This window comes from Molothrus ater, chromosome 3, assembly GCF_012460135.2.
Source record: "Molothrus ater isolate BHLD 08-10-18 breed brown headed cowbird chromosome 3, BPBGC_Mater_1.1, whole genome shotgun sequence".
NCBI classification, from domain to species: Eukaryota; Metazoa; Chordata; class Aves; order Passeriformes; family Icteridae; genus Molothrus; species Molothrus ater.
In genome coordinates, this window is record NC_050480.2 from 86,944,385 (window position 1) to 86,958,794 (window position 14,410).

The 14,410-nt window shown below is 38.2% G+C and overlaps 2 protein-coding genes across 3 annotated transcripts in view; one reads left to right on the top strand and one right to left on the bottom strand.

The window, feature by feature from the left end:
* Positions 1-11,197, bottom strand: part of ANGPT2 (angiopoietin 2) — a 42,554-nt gene extending 31,357 nt beyond the window's left edge. Inside the window, exon 1 of one of the 2 annotated variants that reach the window (XM_036379717.2) lies at positions 10,649-11,197. In XM_036379717.2, coding sequence (XP_036235610.1) covers positions 10,649-10,933 — 285 coding nt within the window. In that variant the 5' untranslated portion in view covers positions 10,934-11,197. The remainder of the gene's footprint in view (positions 1-10,648) is intronic. The other variant, XM_036379716.2, reaches the window with a different exon arrangement.
* The window catches only part of MCPH1 (microcephalin 1), a 129,606-nt gene that overhangs the window by 83,446 nt on the left and 31,750 nt on the right, over positions 1-14,410 (top strand). The gene's annotated exons all lie outside the window — the stretch shown is intronic.

The following is a 14,410-nucleotide window of genomic DNA, read 5'->3' on the forward strand; positions in this document are numbered from 1 at the left end:
TGACAAGAAGGACTTTGAGAAGGTGGATGAGAGGCTGAACATGCCCTGGCAGTGTGTGCTTACAGCCCAGAAAGCCAGTTGTATCCTGGGCTGTATCCAAAGCAGTGTGGGCAGCAGGGCAAGGGAGGGGATTCTGCCCCTCTGCTCTGCTCTGCTTGGGTAGGATGCCAGCTGGACCAGTGCTACATCCAGCTCTGGGTCCCACAGCATTAGAAGGGATTTGAGTGGGTCCAGAGGAAGGCCACAAAGATGATCCAATGGTTGAAGCACTTCTTCTATGAAAACAGGTTGAGAGAGTTGGGATTTTTCAGTCTAGAGAAGGTTTTTAGCGACCATAGAGCAGATTTCCAGTACCTAAAGGGAGCTTACAAGAAAGCTGGAGAGGGACTTTTCACACAAACATGTAGTGACCGGACAAGAGGGAATGTAAACTGAAGGAGGATAGGTTTAAATAGAAGGAATGTAGAGGAAGGGACGGTCAGGAAGCTGCATAACTTTAATATAAGGAAAGAAATAAAGAAAATGAATCTGCATGAGCAGAATTTTAAAAGTGGATGTGGATAGGAATAGGGATAGGAATTCCTGATGACAGTAAGCTGCAAAAGGGGATTGGAAGGCTGATCTTAAAGCCAGCTGAGGGAATGAATTCTCTGTTTTGTTTGAAGTTTAAGAAACATTATCAAGTTGGAAGAAAATTCACTGAGGAAAATGGTAAGTGCAAAGGACTTGACTGGATGAGACTCCTGGGAGATGTTACTCCCACATGGACTAGAGAGGGACAAGAGAAAGAAACTGTTGATTTTCTTGTGATGAAAATTATTACTCTTTTTTCTATTCCAGTAGGATCCTTACTTAGTTAGAGGTAGTCCACATGAATTAGGCCTTAAAGCACATATCTGATTTACTGGTCTACTCCATTATCAACTTCAAATATTTTTTCAATGTTGTTTTATTAATACTTAGTTATTGAAACTAAGTATTTTTAGTTTCACTAAGAAGTCAGTGGGAATTTTTCTACTTGTTTGGAGCAGAGCTAGGATTTTGTATGCTGTCCTCAGAGCCTTTTTAAAATAATAAAGTTTACCATAACAAAGAAGCTGAACCCAAGACATGGCTAAGTTTTTTCTAGATTCAAGTCAAATAAACTTACATGTCAGGGGAAAAAAGTTACGGTATTTTTAACTATATATTTAAACTTTCTTGCCTAGCTGGTAAACTGTAGTTGACAGAATCCTTGCTTGTATGTGCTAAGATTTCAACAGGGTCAGATTGTTTATATTTGTTGCAGTTTATACTCTTTCTAAGGGCTAGGTTATTGGTCTAGGGGCTTATTTTCTAGTTATTTGAACTTTGTTTCATCATGTCAGAGTGGTTTTCAGAAAACATTCCCAGTAAGGCTCCAGTAGCAGTTACAATAGGGTTTTTTAATTTACTATTACTTTACAGGCAAACATTATATCTGATAGAAAATCTGGCATCAGGATGACAGTTTAACATAAGTGAAAACACAGGGATAGTTAATATGGTCAAAGTTCAGGCCTCATGCAGGGAAGCTTAGGGGGTTTTTAAGTCGATTCCTTAGAAGCAGTAAAACACAAGATTTTTGTATTTTTTACTTATTCATTTAAGCTCTCTTTTGCCTACTTTATCTGTTTTTTTAAGTTGCACTGGAAACTAGTGTTTCATTTGAATAGTTGAATTACCCTGTTTGTAAAAATTCATTCTGAAAAGAAAAGCAAAAATAAGACAATTTTTTCATTAGGTCTTCACCGGGGAATTTTCTTGAGTAAGAAAACTGTCTGACTGGATAGGGTATCTGTTAATACAAACTGAAGTATGGCAAGTGTGTTTTCCATTACCACATGTATTTTAGTCTTGATATGCAGCTTTTTTCGTGTTTGAATGTTAAGACTTTGCACGGCTGAGATTGTCAGTTGACAGCTGATACCCTGGAAAAATGAGGCTATTGCTTCTTGACTGAATGGCATATTCTCCTTAAGGTGCTGGTTTATATTTCATTCTGAAACTGTGGGTTTGAACTAGTATCTTGCAGGGTAGTTACACCTTGTTAATGGAAAATGAGGAAATTGTTTCATAGAACATAATGTAGTACATGGGAAACGACCTAAAGCAAACATATAAAGTGTCATAACATGATGTCTACAAGTTCTGTCAAGCAAGACAAAACTAAAATGATTTTTAGGGACCAGGGATCAAAATTAAACCTGTCAGCTTACTCAGGTACCTCTGTGTACGTCGGTACATCAGGTCACATGATGAGCAGAGCCCTGCGGCACACGGATGTCACATCACGTGTGGGGAGCTGTATGGGGGCTATGGCTATTGCCCAGGAAATGTCCTTTCCACTTAGCTGGGAGTCTCCCCATTCCCACACCCTGACAGAATGGAACAAAGAGGCTTTTTCCTTCCAGGATCACGCACATCAGGTGCAGGCCTGAACCAAAAAGCAAGCATAGCGATGAAGCTGATACTGTGAGTGCAGGAGGTGAATGACTCTTAGTGCCTGCAGCGTGAGAATGAACAGGTCTGCAGAGCTGTTGTTTGGACAGGGCTTAAGACACTGCTCAGTCATTTTGATACTAGAGCTTTTCAGAAGATCCTACTATTTTAAATGGATACAATTATTTTCTCCAAAGATGAGAACTTTTAGGTTTTCTCTCTGTCAAAAAGTTCTTTTAAATGGAGTGATAAAGATCAAACATTTGCTCAGTGTGTTTTCCTGTAGTTTTGATAAACAGTTTATTCAAAAAACATACTAAAACTTTGCTTCTGAAGTACACAAATTATGGCAGTTGTGTGATTATGCTGTACCATGCTAGAATGCTCTAATATGATAGTTTTGATTTTATACTGAACTACTCTGGTCCTCATCAATGCTTTAGTACAGATTTTGAAGTGCACATAGCTAGTTTCAATCTCTTGTTATTTATATTCCTAAAAGGTATTACACAGTCTAACACTTCAATGCCTATTAGAAGAATTTTAGTTGCTAATATTGAGAGAGCAGTAATGAATCAAGCAAGGTTTTTTTCCCCTTTCTGGAAATAATAAGCTCTCAGTTGTGTCACCACAACACACTGATTTTAATACCTGAGCAAAATCAATGATACAAATTTGATATGTTGTTCCCTAGAGGGTAAAGGAACTCTGTATAGTTGTGGTTTTTATTTTAAAACTCTATCATGGTGCTTGAGACCTGACTACAAGTACAAAAACTAAAAGATAATTTTTCCCTACATTATTAAAAGGGGTTTGAGCAAAGCTATGATATTTCATGCTGCATGGTTTTAACAAGAGATCTCCAGAGACAGCTGAATTGGAAAAAACATAGCTGTCATCTAAGAATTCTGAAGTATTTGCTTGTCTAGAGAGGAAAATGTTTCCTTACAGCTTCTGTGAATAGTGAATTCTGTGAAGAATACAAGATTCCCATGCATACTTTTGTTAACAGAGAGAGAAGTTAGCAGAAAGAGGGTTGCATATTCTATCAGCCTTCTCTTTTTAGTAGTAAGACCTTTTTATGACCTTAGTAGACTCCTGGAAGATTATTAGCTAAACTGATAAAGCTTCATATGGGCAGAATAAAGACAGCAGAAAAGTTCCTGTAGCTTCCTGCTCTCTCTTCAGACTAAGCCATAATGTGCTGGAAGCTGGAAAGAGAATAGATAGACATAATTTAATCATACAAATTGCAGGATACGTTTGCTGAGCTTTATAAACAACATCTTAATTTTAGGGTTAACCTGTTCCACAAAGAGATAAAAACTAACAGGATTTTCCGTAATTACTTGGAACACAATATGAATTTCTTTTGAAGAAGCTTTTAAGGATTTTTCTAGGCAGCTTAAGAACTGACTCAGTGAGTGTCTGCAGAACTATCTAGGTGTGGGATTCACTTTTTTATACAAAACATAGATCTGGATGTTACAACCTAAAGCATTCTTTAACATCTCCTCTGAGCCTGGTTTACTTGGAATAGACAGCAGGTTCACCAAAAGGTATTTCTCTTCATTCTCTCTAGAGAATAAGTAAGATTTAGTTTTCCTCTGCCCCATTGCCTAGAAATATGTCTGGTCAAGGAAATAAAATTATCACAGTATTTTTAACATACTGTGTGCATCAGGTTAGTTGGTTTAATGCTGTGTAATGTGCCACATCTTTAAAGTATTTCCAGGTGTTTAATTACTCTGCTATACCTTTTTCTCCCCAAATGCTTTGCCTTTTTCAGTTATCGACATTCATATTATTTTCCCACCTCTAGTTTATATTTGGCTAAGCTGAGAAGTTCAAATAATTAAAAGGGAGATAAAATTGTCAGTGCATATTTCTGAAACTTCTTATTCAATGCCATAGAAACTCTCCTTGTCTTGAAGGATCTGGTGATACTTATGGTACACTGACACATTGTTTTCACTGCTATTACCGGTGAGATATTTCATAGGGTGCATTTGGACTACCTGAATATTTCCTGTGAAAGACATCCTTGTTTCAGGTACATGTTTTTGGTTTTTTTCCTCAAGAGCCATCTCTTCCCATTTTCCCTTATGCAGTCTGTACAAGTATCCTTAAGGCTCCCATTAGTATCCTAATATCCTAACTAGATGCAAGAACCATTTCTCTCTGAAGTACAACTTGAATTTCCAGTTCCAGGAACTTTGGGTTTTGTGTTTTGATTAGTTGGTTTTGTTGTGGTTTTTGTGTTTTGTTTTGGTCTGTGTTTTTGGGGTTTTTTTAAGTAAGAGCTGTGACACACTGGAGCAGGCTACCTTGAGAAGTTGTGGATGCCCCATCCCTGGAAGTGTTCAAGGTTTGGCTGGATAGGTCTTTAAGCAACTTGATCTGAAAGATAGCCCTGCCCACAGCAGAGGGGTTGGAACTAGATGATCTCTGAAGATCCCTTCCAAACCAAAACTGTCTGTGATTCTGTGATTCTTTCAGGATGTGGCAATAGGAAGACACCAAAGTCTTATAGAAAAGCCATCAATCCTGATTTGACTCTTGTACTCAAGCTGCTTTCTAACAAGTGGGAAGTATAATGTTTATCTATATATTCATGTAATATTTGCAGTCTAGTCCACAGTTGTACCTTCTACCTATTGTTTCTGAATTTTCAGGCCTACAAACTTCAGTGCTAAAGTAGTAGGTTAGGATGAGACCCATGCAGCATGCTGACTTTTATAAGTTCTTCAGCAGTGCTGACAAATCTGCCTCATCAAGGGGGATTTCTTTTAAGTTTTCCATTCGTCCATTTGTCTCCTTGAAGCTGAAGAGGCTGATTGAACTTACTCTAGGAGGCTAATTAATATAGACTGAGGCACCTGATGAAACTCTGGGTTTGCAAAGTTCCAAAGATCCAAGAGTGGCCCCTCTCTGTTGTAGGCACTAATGCAAAATGTAAGACTGTGTCTTCTAAACCAGTTGGCAATATTTTGCCTGTCTAGACCTATAACAATAGTAACAGTGGGGAAGACCATCTTGCTTTGCTCTTTCAGCCAAAGCTGTGTAGAAGGCCATGAAATAACAGGTGCAGCAGGAGGTTCTTGCATTAAAGTATGCAAAAAGTTATTAAAGAAATAATGATTAAGCTGCTTAGTATTGTAAATCAAAGAATTTGGTACATTTTCAAAAGCAAATACTGTAGTATGTAAAGGACAGTGTTAAACAGTCACTAAAGGTACTAATTGTCACATTTTGAAGGTTAGAAGTGGGACCAACCAATTTCTGTGGGCTTCAGATTAACTTCCATTCTAAGCAATACATACATGATAGCTTAGGAGTCAAGCACATTTTACTGTTTCACTCTGTAAATTTGAGGTGAGATGCAAGTTATTCAATCTTTTCATAATTAACAAGAAAAAAGGAGCAGTAACAAAAATTGTCCGTAAAAGAAACGCCATCCTCAACTTCAGTCTCTCTGACAAAGTATCAAAGATGTGTTAAAGGTAATGCTGTTAAATTTTATATATTAAGTGGGTATGCAAATAAAAAGAACTGGAAATTGGCAATTCAGGAATTTTCAAGCTCATTTCCTATAAGTACACGAAAAGAAAAGAAAAGAAAAGAAAAGAAAAGAAAAGAAAAGAAAAGAAAAGAAAAGAAAAGAAAAGAAAAGAAAAGAAAAGAAAAGAAAAGAAAAGAAAAGAAAAGAAAAGAAAAGAAAAGAAAAGAAAAGAAAAGAAAAGAAAAGAAAAGAAAAGAAAAGAAAAGAAAAGAAAAGAAAAGAAAAGAAAAGAAAAGAAAAGAAAAGAAAGAAAAGAAAAGGACTTGCTGTCAATAACTGATGGAGAAAATCTCCCATTTTGCTGTTTGGACCAGTCAGAGATGACAAGCTTATTGTCATGTTAATAACAAAAAAAGCACAGAAAAATATATCTTGAATGCTAGCAAGAGACTGGTTTTGTAAGCCTCTCTTTATCCCATTTTTTACTGATAACATCTTGGAGGTGAATTCTCTATTTCAATTTTGTCTTGTAAATCTGTACAAGAAAATCTCATTTTCTTTGTTGATTTTGTACAATTTCAGACCTGCAGCACCCATTTGGTATTGGCAGAATGTTGCAGATATGGTTCCTGTAACAGTTTTTAAACACATGCAATAGTGTCATTTCAAATCCTTTCACTGAAATTTACCTACAGGAAGTACAACAATAAACTGCATAATTATATCATCCAGAGTAGCATGGAAAATTTATCTGGTAACATACTAGTCTGAAAGTAAGAAAGTATTTTCTTTAGAGTCCTACCAGTTTTCTTTTGCTTAGCAAATAGTCGTTGATAGACAGAACCAAGCACTTCTCACAATAAGTAAAAACAGATGCATTACTTAAGAAAGGAATGTAGGATTCAGAGTCAAAATCATTTCTTGAGTACTTCAAAGTCCAACTCTGTTCAATATATTTGTCCTTATTCATTGTGTGCAGATAGTTTTGAATGGCAGCATGTCAAAGTATCTTTTTGTATTAGACAAATGGCATTCAGTACAGAAATAATTATAACCTTCCAGGGTATCAAGACAAGGGAAAATGCATCTTAGTTAAGTGTATTCAAAGATACTGCATTTCTATCAGCAGTGCATCCCCCTCCTAGTCTGCTGGGATGGTTCAGGATGAAGCTCTGGTAATGGGTTTAAATGTTGACTCCTGACACAGATTTTTATTTGCTAGTCTTTTGATCTGCTGATAAACTACTAATAAATTACCTGTATTCCACATGATGTCATCAATTCCATCATACATTGTTTTCAGCTGTTTGTAACAGAAAAGACTAAGAAAATATGACCTGTTTCTTTTACATTATTGCTGTGGACAGTCATATCTCCTGAGTCATAGAATCCAGTCAATATATTAAGAAGAAAAATTCAAGTCAGCATTCAGTTATTTCAGTGTCTTAATATCTGAAAAAATGCGGTTCCTTGAGGACAAGTGCTGTGATCCAAATGGTAGAGCTGCCATTTATTCACATAGAAATAGTTAAATGGTTGAACCTAAGGGTTTGCCTGTCTTTTAGGAATATCTGAAAACCTGGTGTTGTATATTGAAAGTTCCAAAGTATAATAGCCAACATTTATGTTTATATTTAAAATTTCCAGTCTTGTATCTCACTTGCATACCAGCCTGCTATCATCTCTAGTTAATTAAAAATTTTATTATTGAGAGCCTTATGCTCCCTGCTCACACACACATTAGAAAAAAATCTTACACTTCAGTATACAAATTGATCCCAAGATAGGAAAAGTCAAAGAGGAAAGTTCATTTTAGGTATATTGCAGCACAGCTGATCTAGCATTTTGGCCTTTGCTTCGAAGTATCACTTACTGGCTTACTGCTAAAGCATGGATTAGGTGAATAGGGGTTTGTTCTAGCTTGTCATCTGAATGCTTAAACATAATCTGCTTTTAAAAAAACATTCTCCAGTTTTATGTATGGCACATACAGTAGTGACATAATGCATTATTAAAGTTCAGATTGAAAAAAGATGTGTTTTCATGAAGAAGCAATTTGTAGTGATTGTAGAAAAAAAATCTTTTGCTTCCTATGCAGGAGCAGATCAGAAAAGAACCTAGACATATCTAACTCATTTTCTTCCCATTGTGTTTGTCCATTAAGCAGATGAAGCACACACTTCCCATGCTGTTCCATTCATACAGCCCAGTGTTCATTCAGAAACAGAACGTTTCCTTTAGTTGATGGATTAAAGGCAGGAGAGGGGGAGGTGTGTAAAAATGTTTGGGGATGTGCAATATTTCAGGAACAACATTTAAAGGTTAATTCACACTAGAAGTTTGTAATGTATATTTCACACAACTTCAAAACAAAACCGGTTCTGCCTCTTAAATGAACAAAAATAACTTTTAAAGAGAAAGACCCAGTGAAGGTTTTTGTGCAATTGCTGAGAAGCTAAATGTCAGGTTATTTTTAAAAGCAATCTTTTATTACACTTTCAATACACTAAAAAAAAAAAAATAAGCAAATACAACTTTTTCACCCCATCTTGACTGACCTTGCACTACATTTTGGGAGGTTGAAATATGAACCTAAGAATGTGTATTAGTGACCTTAAAAAAACCAGCAAGTAAACTCTGTAAGCAACTTTAAAGGTTATTGTTTGCTTTTTATCTTCACTTGCAGACCAGGTGTCTCTAGCAAAGTAAATCTGAGGAAAAGCTACTTTTTGTTGGAGGCTCTTTGTGAACAAAACAGATGACATAGAGAGCAGGTGTTAAAATAGTGAAAAAGGCAAACAGTAGATATTTTACAGGATGTTTAGCTGTGGAAGAGCTAGGAAAAAAACAACAGGCTGTTCTAAAGCATCTTATTTAGAAGTCTTTGCTCAAATACAAGAAACATTTCTCTGTCTTGTAAATCAAAAACTATCTTTTGATCCCCCAAAGAATGGGTTAGAGATACTTATCCTATTCCTCTTGGCACTGAGTTCCCAGGGGCTGACAGGAAAAAGTATAGTTTTTACGAAATAACTATGCTTACTGGTTTCTGTTTACCTGATGCCACTTATGATACTGTGTTTGTCTACTTAAGTGACATTTAAGACTGAAGTGGTGTGTGATTTACTATTTATGTTAGGAAATTGCTTAGCAGCTGGGTAGCTTAGACTGTTCTACTTTGTGTGCTTTTCATCCTGCATTGCACATCTGTTAATTGTGGCATTAGCATTACAACAGTGAGCATTGTAAATTAATAAGTAGAAAGGTAAGTACGTGGAGGAAAGTAAGTTTGCCTGTTAACAAAAAAAATCCAAAAACTACTGAACTGACATGATTTGTGTCTCTAAATTAAGCGTCCTAAACCTATAAAGAGAGATTTAGAATTCCACACTGGAGCCTTCGAGTGTATGCATTTTGGATTTAATCTTCAAGGCTCATTTCCAGGTTGATGAAAACCCTCTGCTGTTTGTTTTGGAATGGGAAGTTTAACACTAACAAATTCGCCAGCAGGTTTCACTGGTTCTATCACAGGAGTTCTGTAACTTTGTAACTGATGAGAGGAGTGAGTCTTAATGCAAAATTACTTTGTAACTATGTATGAAATGGCTGTTCTTTGTAAAAAACTGAATTCTCTCTATTTGCAACACAGATTTTTTTTCCGCTATAAAGAAACTATTATGGCATCACTCGAACACTTATTTGGAAATACAGTGCCAAGTCCTTAAAATATTTATTGCTTAGAAGACAGGCATGTTGGTACAAAACATAAAGGCTCATAAATTTACTATGCAATTAGACTATACTATAACACCTTCCCAGGTAGTAGTGAAATAAAGGTTTTTAAAATCAAAATCTGTTGAACTGCATAGCATTTTGAATCCAATTAATTTCTGTAAACATGTGAAATAGTGGTCAGGTTTGTTCTCCAGTAATAATAAAAATATATGCTGCAATTTTTTTTCCCCTGCTCTTTCTGGTACAAATGTTGCCACTTTGGCAATAAACATGTCAATTTTCCCTTAGATCCAATGGTATTGCATTAAGGGAAGATCTGTGGTATCTGTAACACCTTTTCCAGACTATTTTTTCCCTTGAATCTTGTACATTTCACTGAAAACGTTACAGGATGCAAAGGATAACCAGTAAAGAATTTTCTTGAAATTCTATCACTTTACAAGGCTGATTTCACTGCAAGTCTGACTTGCAGCCTTTGCTGGAACTACAGTTCTTTATCAGTGGGATTTAATAGGTTAATTTCTTCATTCAAGTTTTGAAATCACATTTCAGATAACATTTTTCAGGCATGCCTCAGATAAAGGTACATTCTATATTCTTTAAATAGATCTAAAATAGCCCTTGCCAGTTAATTATAAATTAGTAGCTGCTTCTCTCATGTCAGAAACTTCAGACATGCCCACAATCCATCTGTGTATGTAATTTGTCCAAGCAACTCAAATGTAATGACAAACTTTAAGGCAGTCTCTGCACAACTGTGCAGTTCACTCTTCCTTGCCAGTTAATATTATGTTCCCAGACTTCAAAACAACATTTTGATTGAAAGGTAATTCAGAAATTTAGCCTAGACAATGCACTCTGTGAATTTAGGCACAGTTCAAGAAAAAAGAAATCACACTGAAAGAGATAACAGGATGTTAGATTTTGGGGACAGAAATTACATGACCCTACCTTCATGAGCCACTGAGTGTTGTTTTCCATGATGTTCTCAAGTAGCTGCAGTCTTTGAACTGAATCATCATAGTCCAGAGGTGCATCCCTTTGCACCGCGTTGGACACGTACGGAGTGGAGGAGCGGCAGTTGTCCGCCTCGGGCAGGAGGAAGGTGTAGCTGCACGACCCGTGCTGAACCTGGTACTGCTTCTTGCCTATCGTCTCCATGCTCTTACTGAAGGAGTTGTATCCTGAGGCTAAGATTATGCCGCAGCCCAAAAAGAAGCAGGCGGCCAGCTGCATTTTAATCCCTGCGGTAACTCGGCGGACCTAGAGAGCCTGGATGCGCTGGCCAGAGCCCGGCCCTAGCTAACCTGCGACGCAGCCGAGCGCTCCGCTGCCATGTGCCGTCAGGCGAGGGCTGGCCTTGCCTGCCTGCCTGCCCCGGGCGGGCCGGGGAGGTGCGGCCGCTCCCGCCGTGCCCGCAGCTGTCAGGCGCGGGAAGCAGCTGCGGCCGCCCCGCCTGGCCCGCTGCCTTCCTGCGCCGCTCCCCGCCGAGCCCCGCGCCTGGCCAGCCCCGGCCCTCGCTCCCCTGCCCTTATAGCAGGAGTGGGTAAGAGCCGGCGCACGTGTGGAGCGGAGCCGCTCCTCCCTCCCGGGCTCGCCGGGGCCGGGGGGCAGCGCACAGCGGCTGGCGGGAGCGGGGCGGCGAGAGGAAACCCCAGGGAGGAGCCGGCAGCGGCAGGACCCCTGCGAATTCCTGCAGCACGGCTCTAATTAAGAGTTTCCTAGACAGAGCAATCAGTTCCGATAGCCTCCAACTATGCTAGTAAATTATTTGCGATGGTAATCATTTTTTAGCTCTTTACCCTCGACCACCCCCACTAAGCACACACACAGACACACACAGACACACACACACATGCATATATATGTACATATGTCCCTGGGCTTGTTTGTTCTTAATTTATTTTCTTTAAAATGTGCTGAACCAAGATGTAATTTAGATGGTGTACAATGCATTGTGGAATTACGGAGAAAGACACTGTCCCATGCATATAAAAGCAGGCTTGGGTACATCCTTGCAAAGAGAACATGAGGGGCAGTAATTAGAGGTTTTCGGTTGAACACAGAATTTATATTTTGCTGAATCTCTGAGATGAACACTCATTTTTAGGCACGTCTTTCAGGAGTTAAGGGTTTACAAGCTTTTTATTTATTATTTTAAAGGCACTTTTTTTTTTCTTTATGTCATGGCTAACTTTGAAAATGCTAATGTTAATAAAAGAGTTAGAAATCACAAGCTAGCTGGGACTGGAAGAGGAAGAACTATCCAGAGGCAGTGGCAGTAAGGGATAGCTCAGGAAGTGGCATGGCTAAATAGGAATTACCCTGTTAGCTCTCCCTAGCCCAATTCTGTGCCCTTGGGAGTGGGAAATACCCATAAAAGGGGAGAGAAATTCTAATAAAGTCTTTGAAATTTGTATGTAAGAGTAAAAAGGACTACTTCTCAACTCCCATGGTCTCTGCAATGATCGGTCATTTTGAAAAAGTGGAAAACTACTAGCGTTACCAGACCCTAGGAAGGAAAGAGTCCATTCCAGTGAAATTTTGGAAAAGTTTACCTCTCTGTAAGGAGAAATTGTCTTCTTGAGACCAGCATGATAGGATACTGACTCCTGAAGACAAACTGCCTGAGATTTTGGCTAGGTCTGGATCTGGAAACTATAGATTTTTCTTAATTAAAACAAACAAAGGGAATGCTGTGCTAGTCAAACTAACATGAATCGCTGACCAAAGTTTCTCATATTCAAGGAAAATCCCAGCATGTCTCAGGATCTCTTAAGACAGACTCTTACATAACTTGCTTTATCTCATATAGTGAATTAACATGGCTTTACTTTTTTATATCATGGAAGTTGTGTTCAGGGGTTGTCAAAAGGAGTTGCAGCAGCTAAAATTCATGTCTTAGATTGTTGGAAACTGCTGATATTTCTTTACATAGTTACCTCTGGAAAGGAAAATCTCTAGAATTTAATTCTGGTGAATTCCAGAAAGATTCTGATTATATTTGGACTGTGATGAGTGAAACCAATTTGTTGAATTTTTTCCTGTGGAGTATTCATATGCCACTGTTCATCTTTCTAACCAGAGGAAACAAAGGGATATGTTTGGAATGGTCAAGATTATTTGCAACAAAATTTATGTATTTGGAGGGTTTGGTATATGAAATATGCATTCTCCATCCCTTCAATTTTGTCTTGCAATACCCGAGCAGATAATGTGACAGCTACTTGCATTGATAACAAAGTTTCAAACTTGTTGTATACTGATTTCTAATTTTCAATTAATTGAAGTCTTTGAAAGAATGTTTAATTCCATGTAAATAACAGTCTTTGCAAGATACTTGACCAACCTACTATTATCCAAAAGACAGAAAATAGCATTAGATTAACACACTACACTGTGTGAAGCATTTCTATCTAAGCAGACATTCCAATTCAGTATTCTCTGTTATTTGGGTACTTTAATTAATTTGCTAATTTAAATGATAATTTCCTATTGCAACTTATCCTTAAGTTGATCTGTTCCCTGTTTTTCTTGCACAGCTAGCCCAAAAAAATTAGGGGCCATATCATACTAGTCATCCTTCCTTTCACCACCTTGTGTGTATAGTAAATAGAGTAGTGCTAAAAATCCAATTGCTCCAGCCCTGGGAATATCTGTCTCTTAATGAGGAAGAATTGGAGGATAATCTTTATTTTTCTGATTATATTTTCATAGATTTTTAAAATTCTTTAATTACATATTAAATGAAAATATGAGACTGAGCAGTGTAGTATTTTAGGAGTGTGCTTTTTAATTATTAGAAGCCTACTCAAGGGACTGAACACATATAAACGACAAGATGTAAAGGAGAATCTGCTGAGAGTTCATTGGACAGGATCTCATGAGAGGCTTGATTAAATCAGTTGTTTTTGAATGGCTATAAAGCTTGCCATCTGTATGCCACCCTAATGAGTCACAGCACCATTGTAATCTGGCAGCTCAGATTTGCCGAGTTTTGGAGGAGAGATGAGTGTCTCTAAAGGTTTGAACTGCAGTCTGTTTTCCTTTATGAAAAGCCAAAGCATGACCCTGGGAGGCCCTTCTGCTGTAATGAGGCCAGGAGCCAAACTGAATTTGGAGACTGCCTAGGAAACCTTGCTGTATCTTGGGCCTCCACTAGGGAGAACTGTGGTTGTAGGAATACTGGAAAGACAAACAAGTTCACCTTTTACTGTGCTTTAAGCTGGGCTTGGTTTTTGTGTCTTGGTTTTTTGTCGTTGTGAATGAATGAATGAGTAAATGGCCAGTTGCTAGTTGCTATGGCAGCTGTCTGCAGTTTGGGGAAAAGATAAGGAAAACACAGGTATTATTCTGAGAAGTGACAACAAACTCCTAATGGAAGACTCTCACCAGCACAGCAGGCACCACCACTTAGCTTCTACTCACTGTGCTTCTCATCTAGGTCTTGGAGTAACACCCTGAGGTGCACCATGGTAAAGTTTTCCCCAAGCTTTCATTGATAATCCCAGGCTGTCGGGGCAGTAACTGAAATACACCTCCCCAAACACACGTAACCAAGAGAGAGTTTTGCTGTTTCCCCATCTGGGTCCAATGGACTCATATTGCTTTAATGAGGTGCTCTCTCCCACTGTCCAGGAAAGTTAGTGATGGTTCACCTTGCCAACGAAATAAATACACATCCCTTTAACCCTTCGCTGCAGCTTAGTGCCG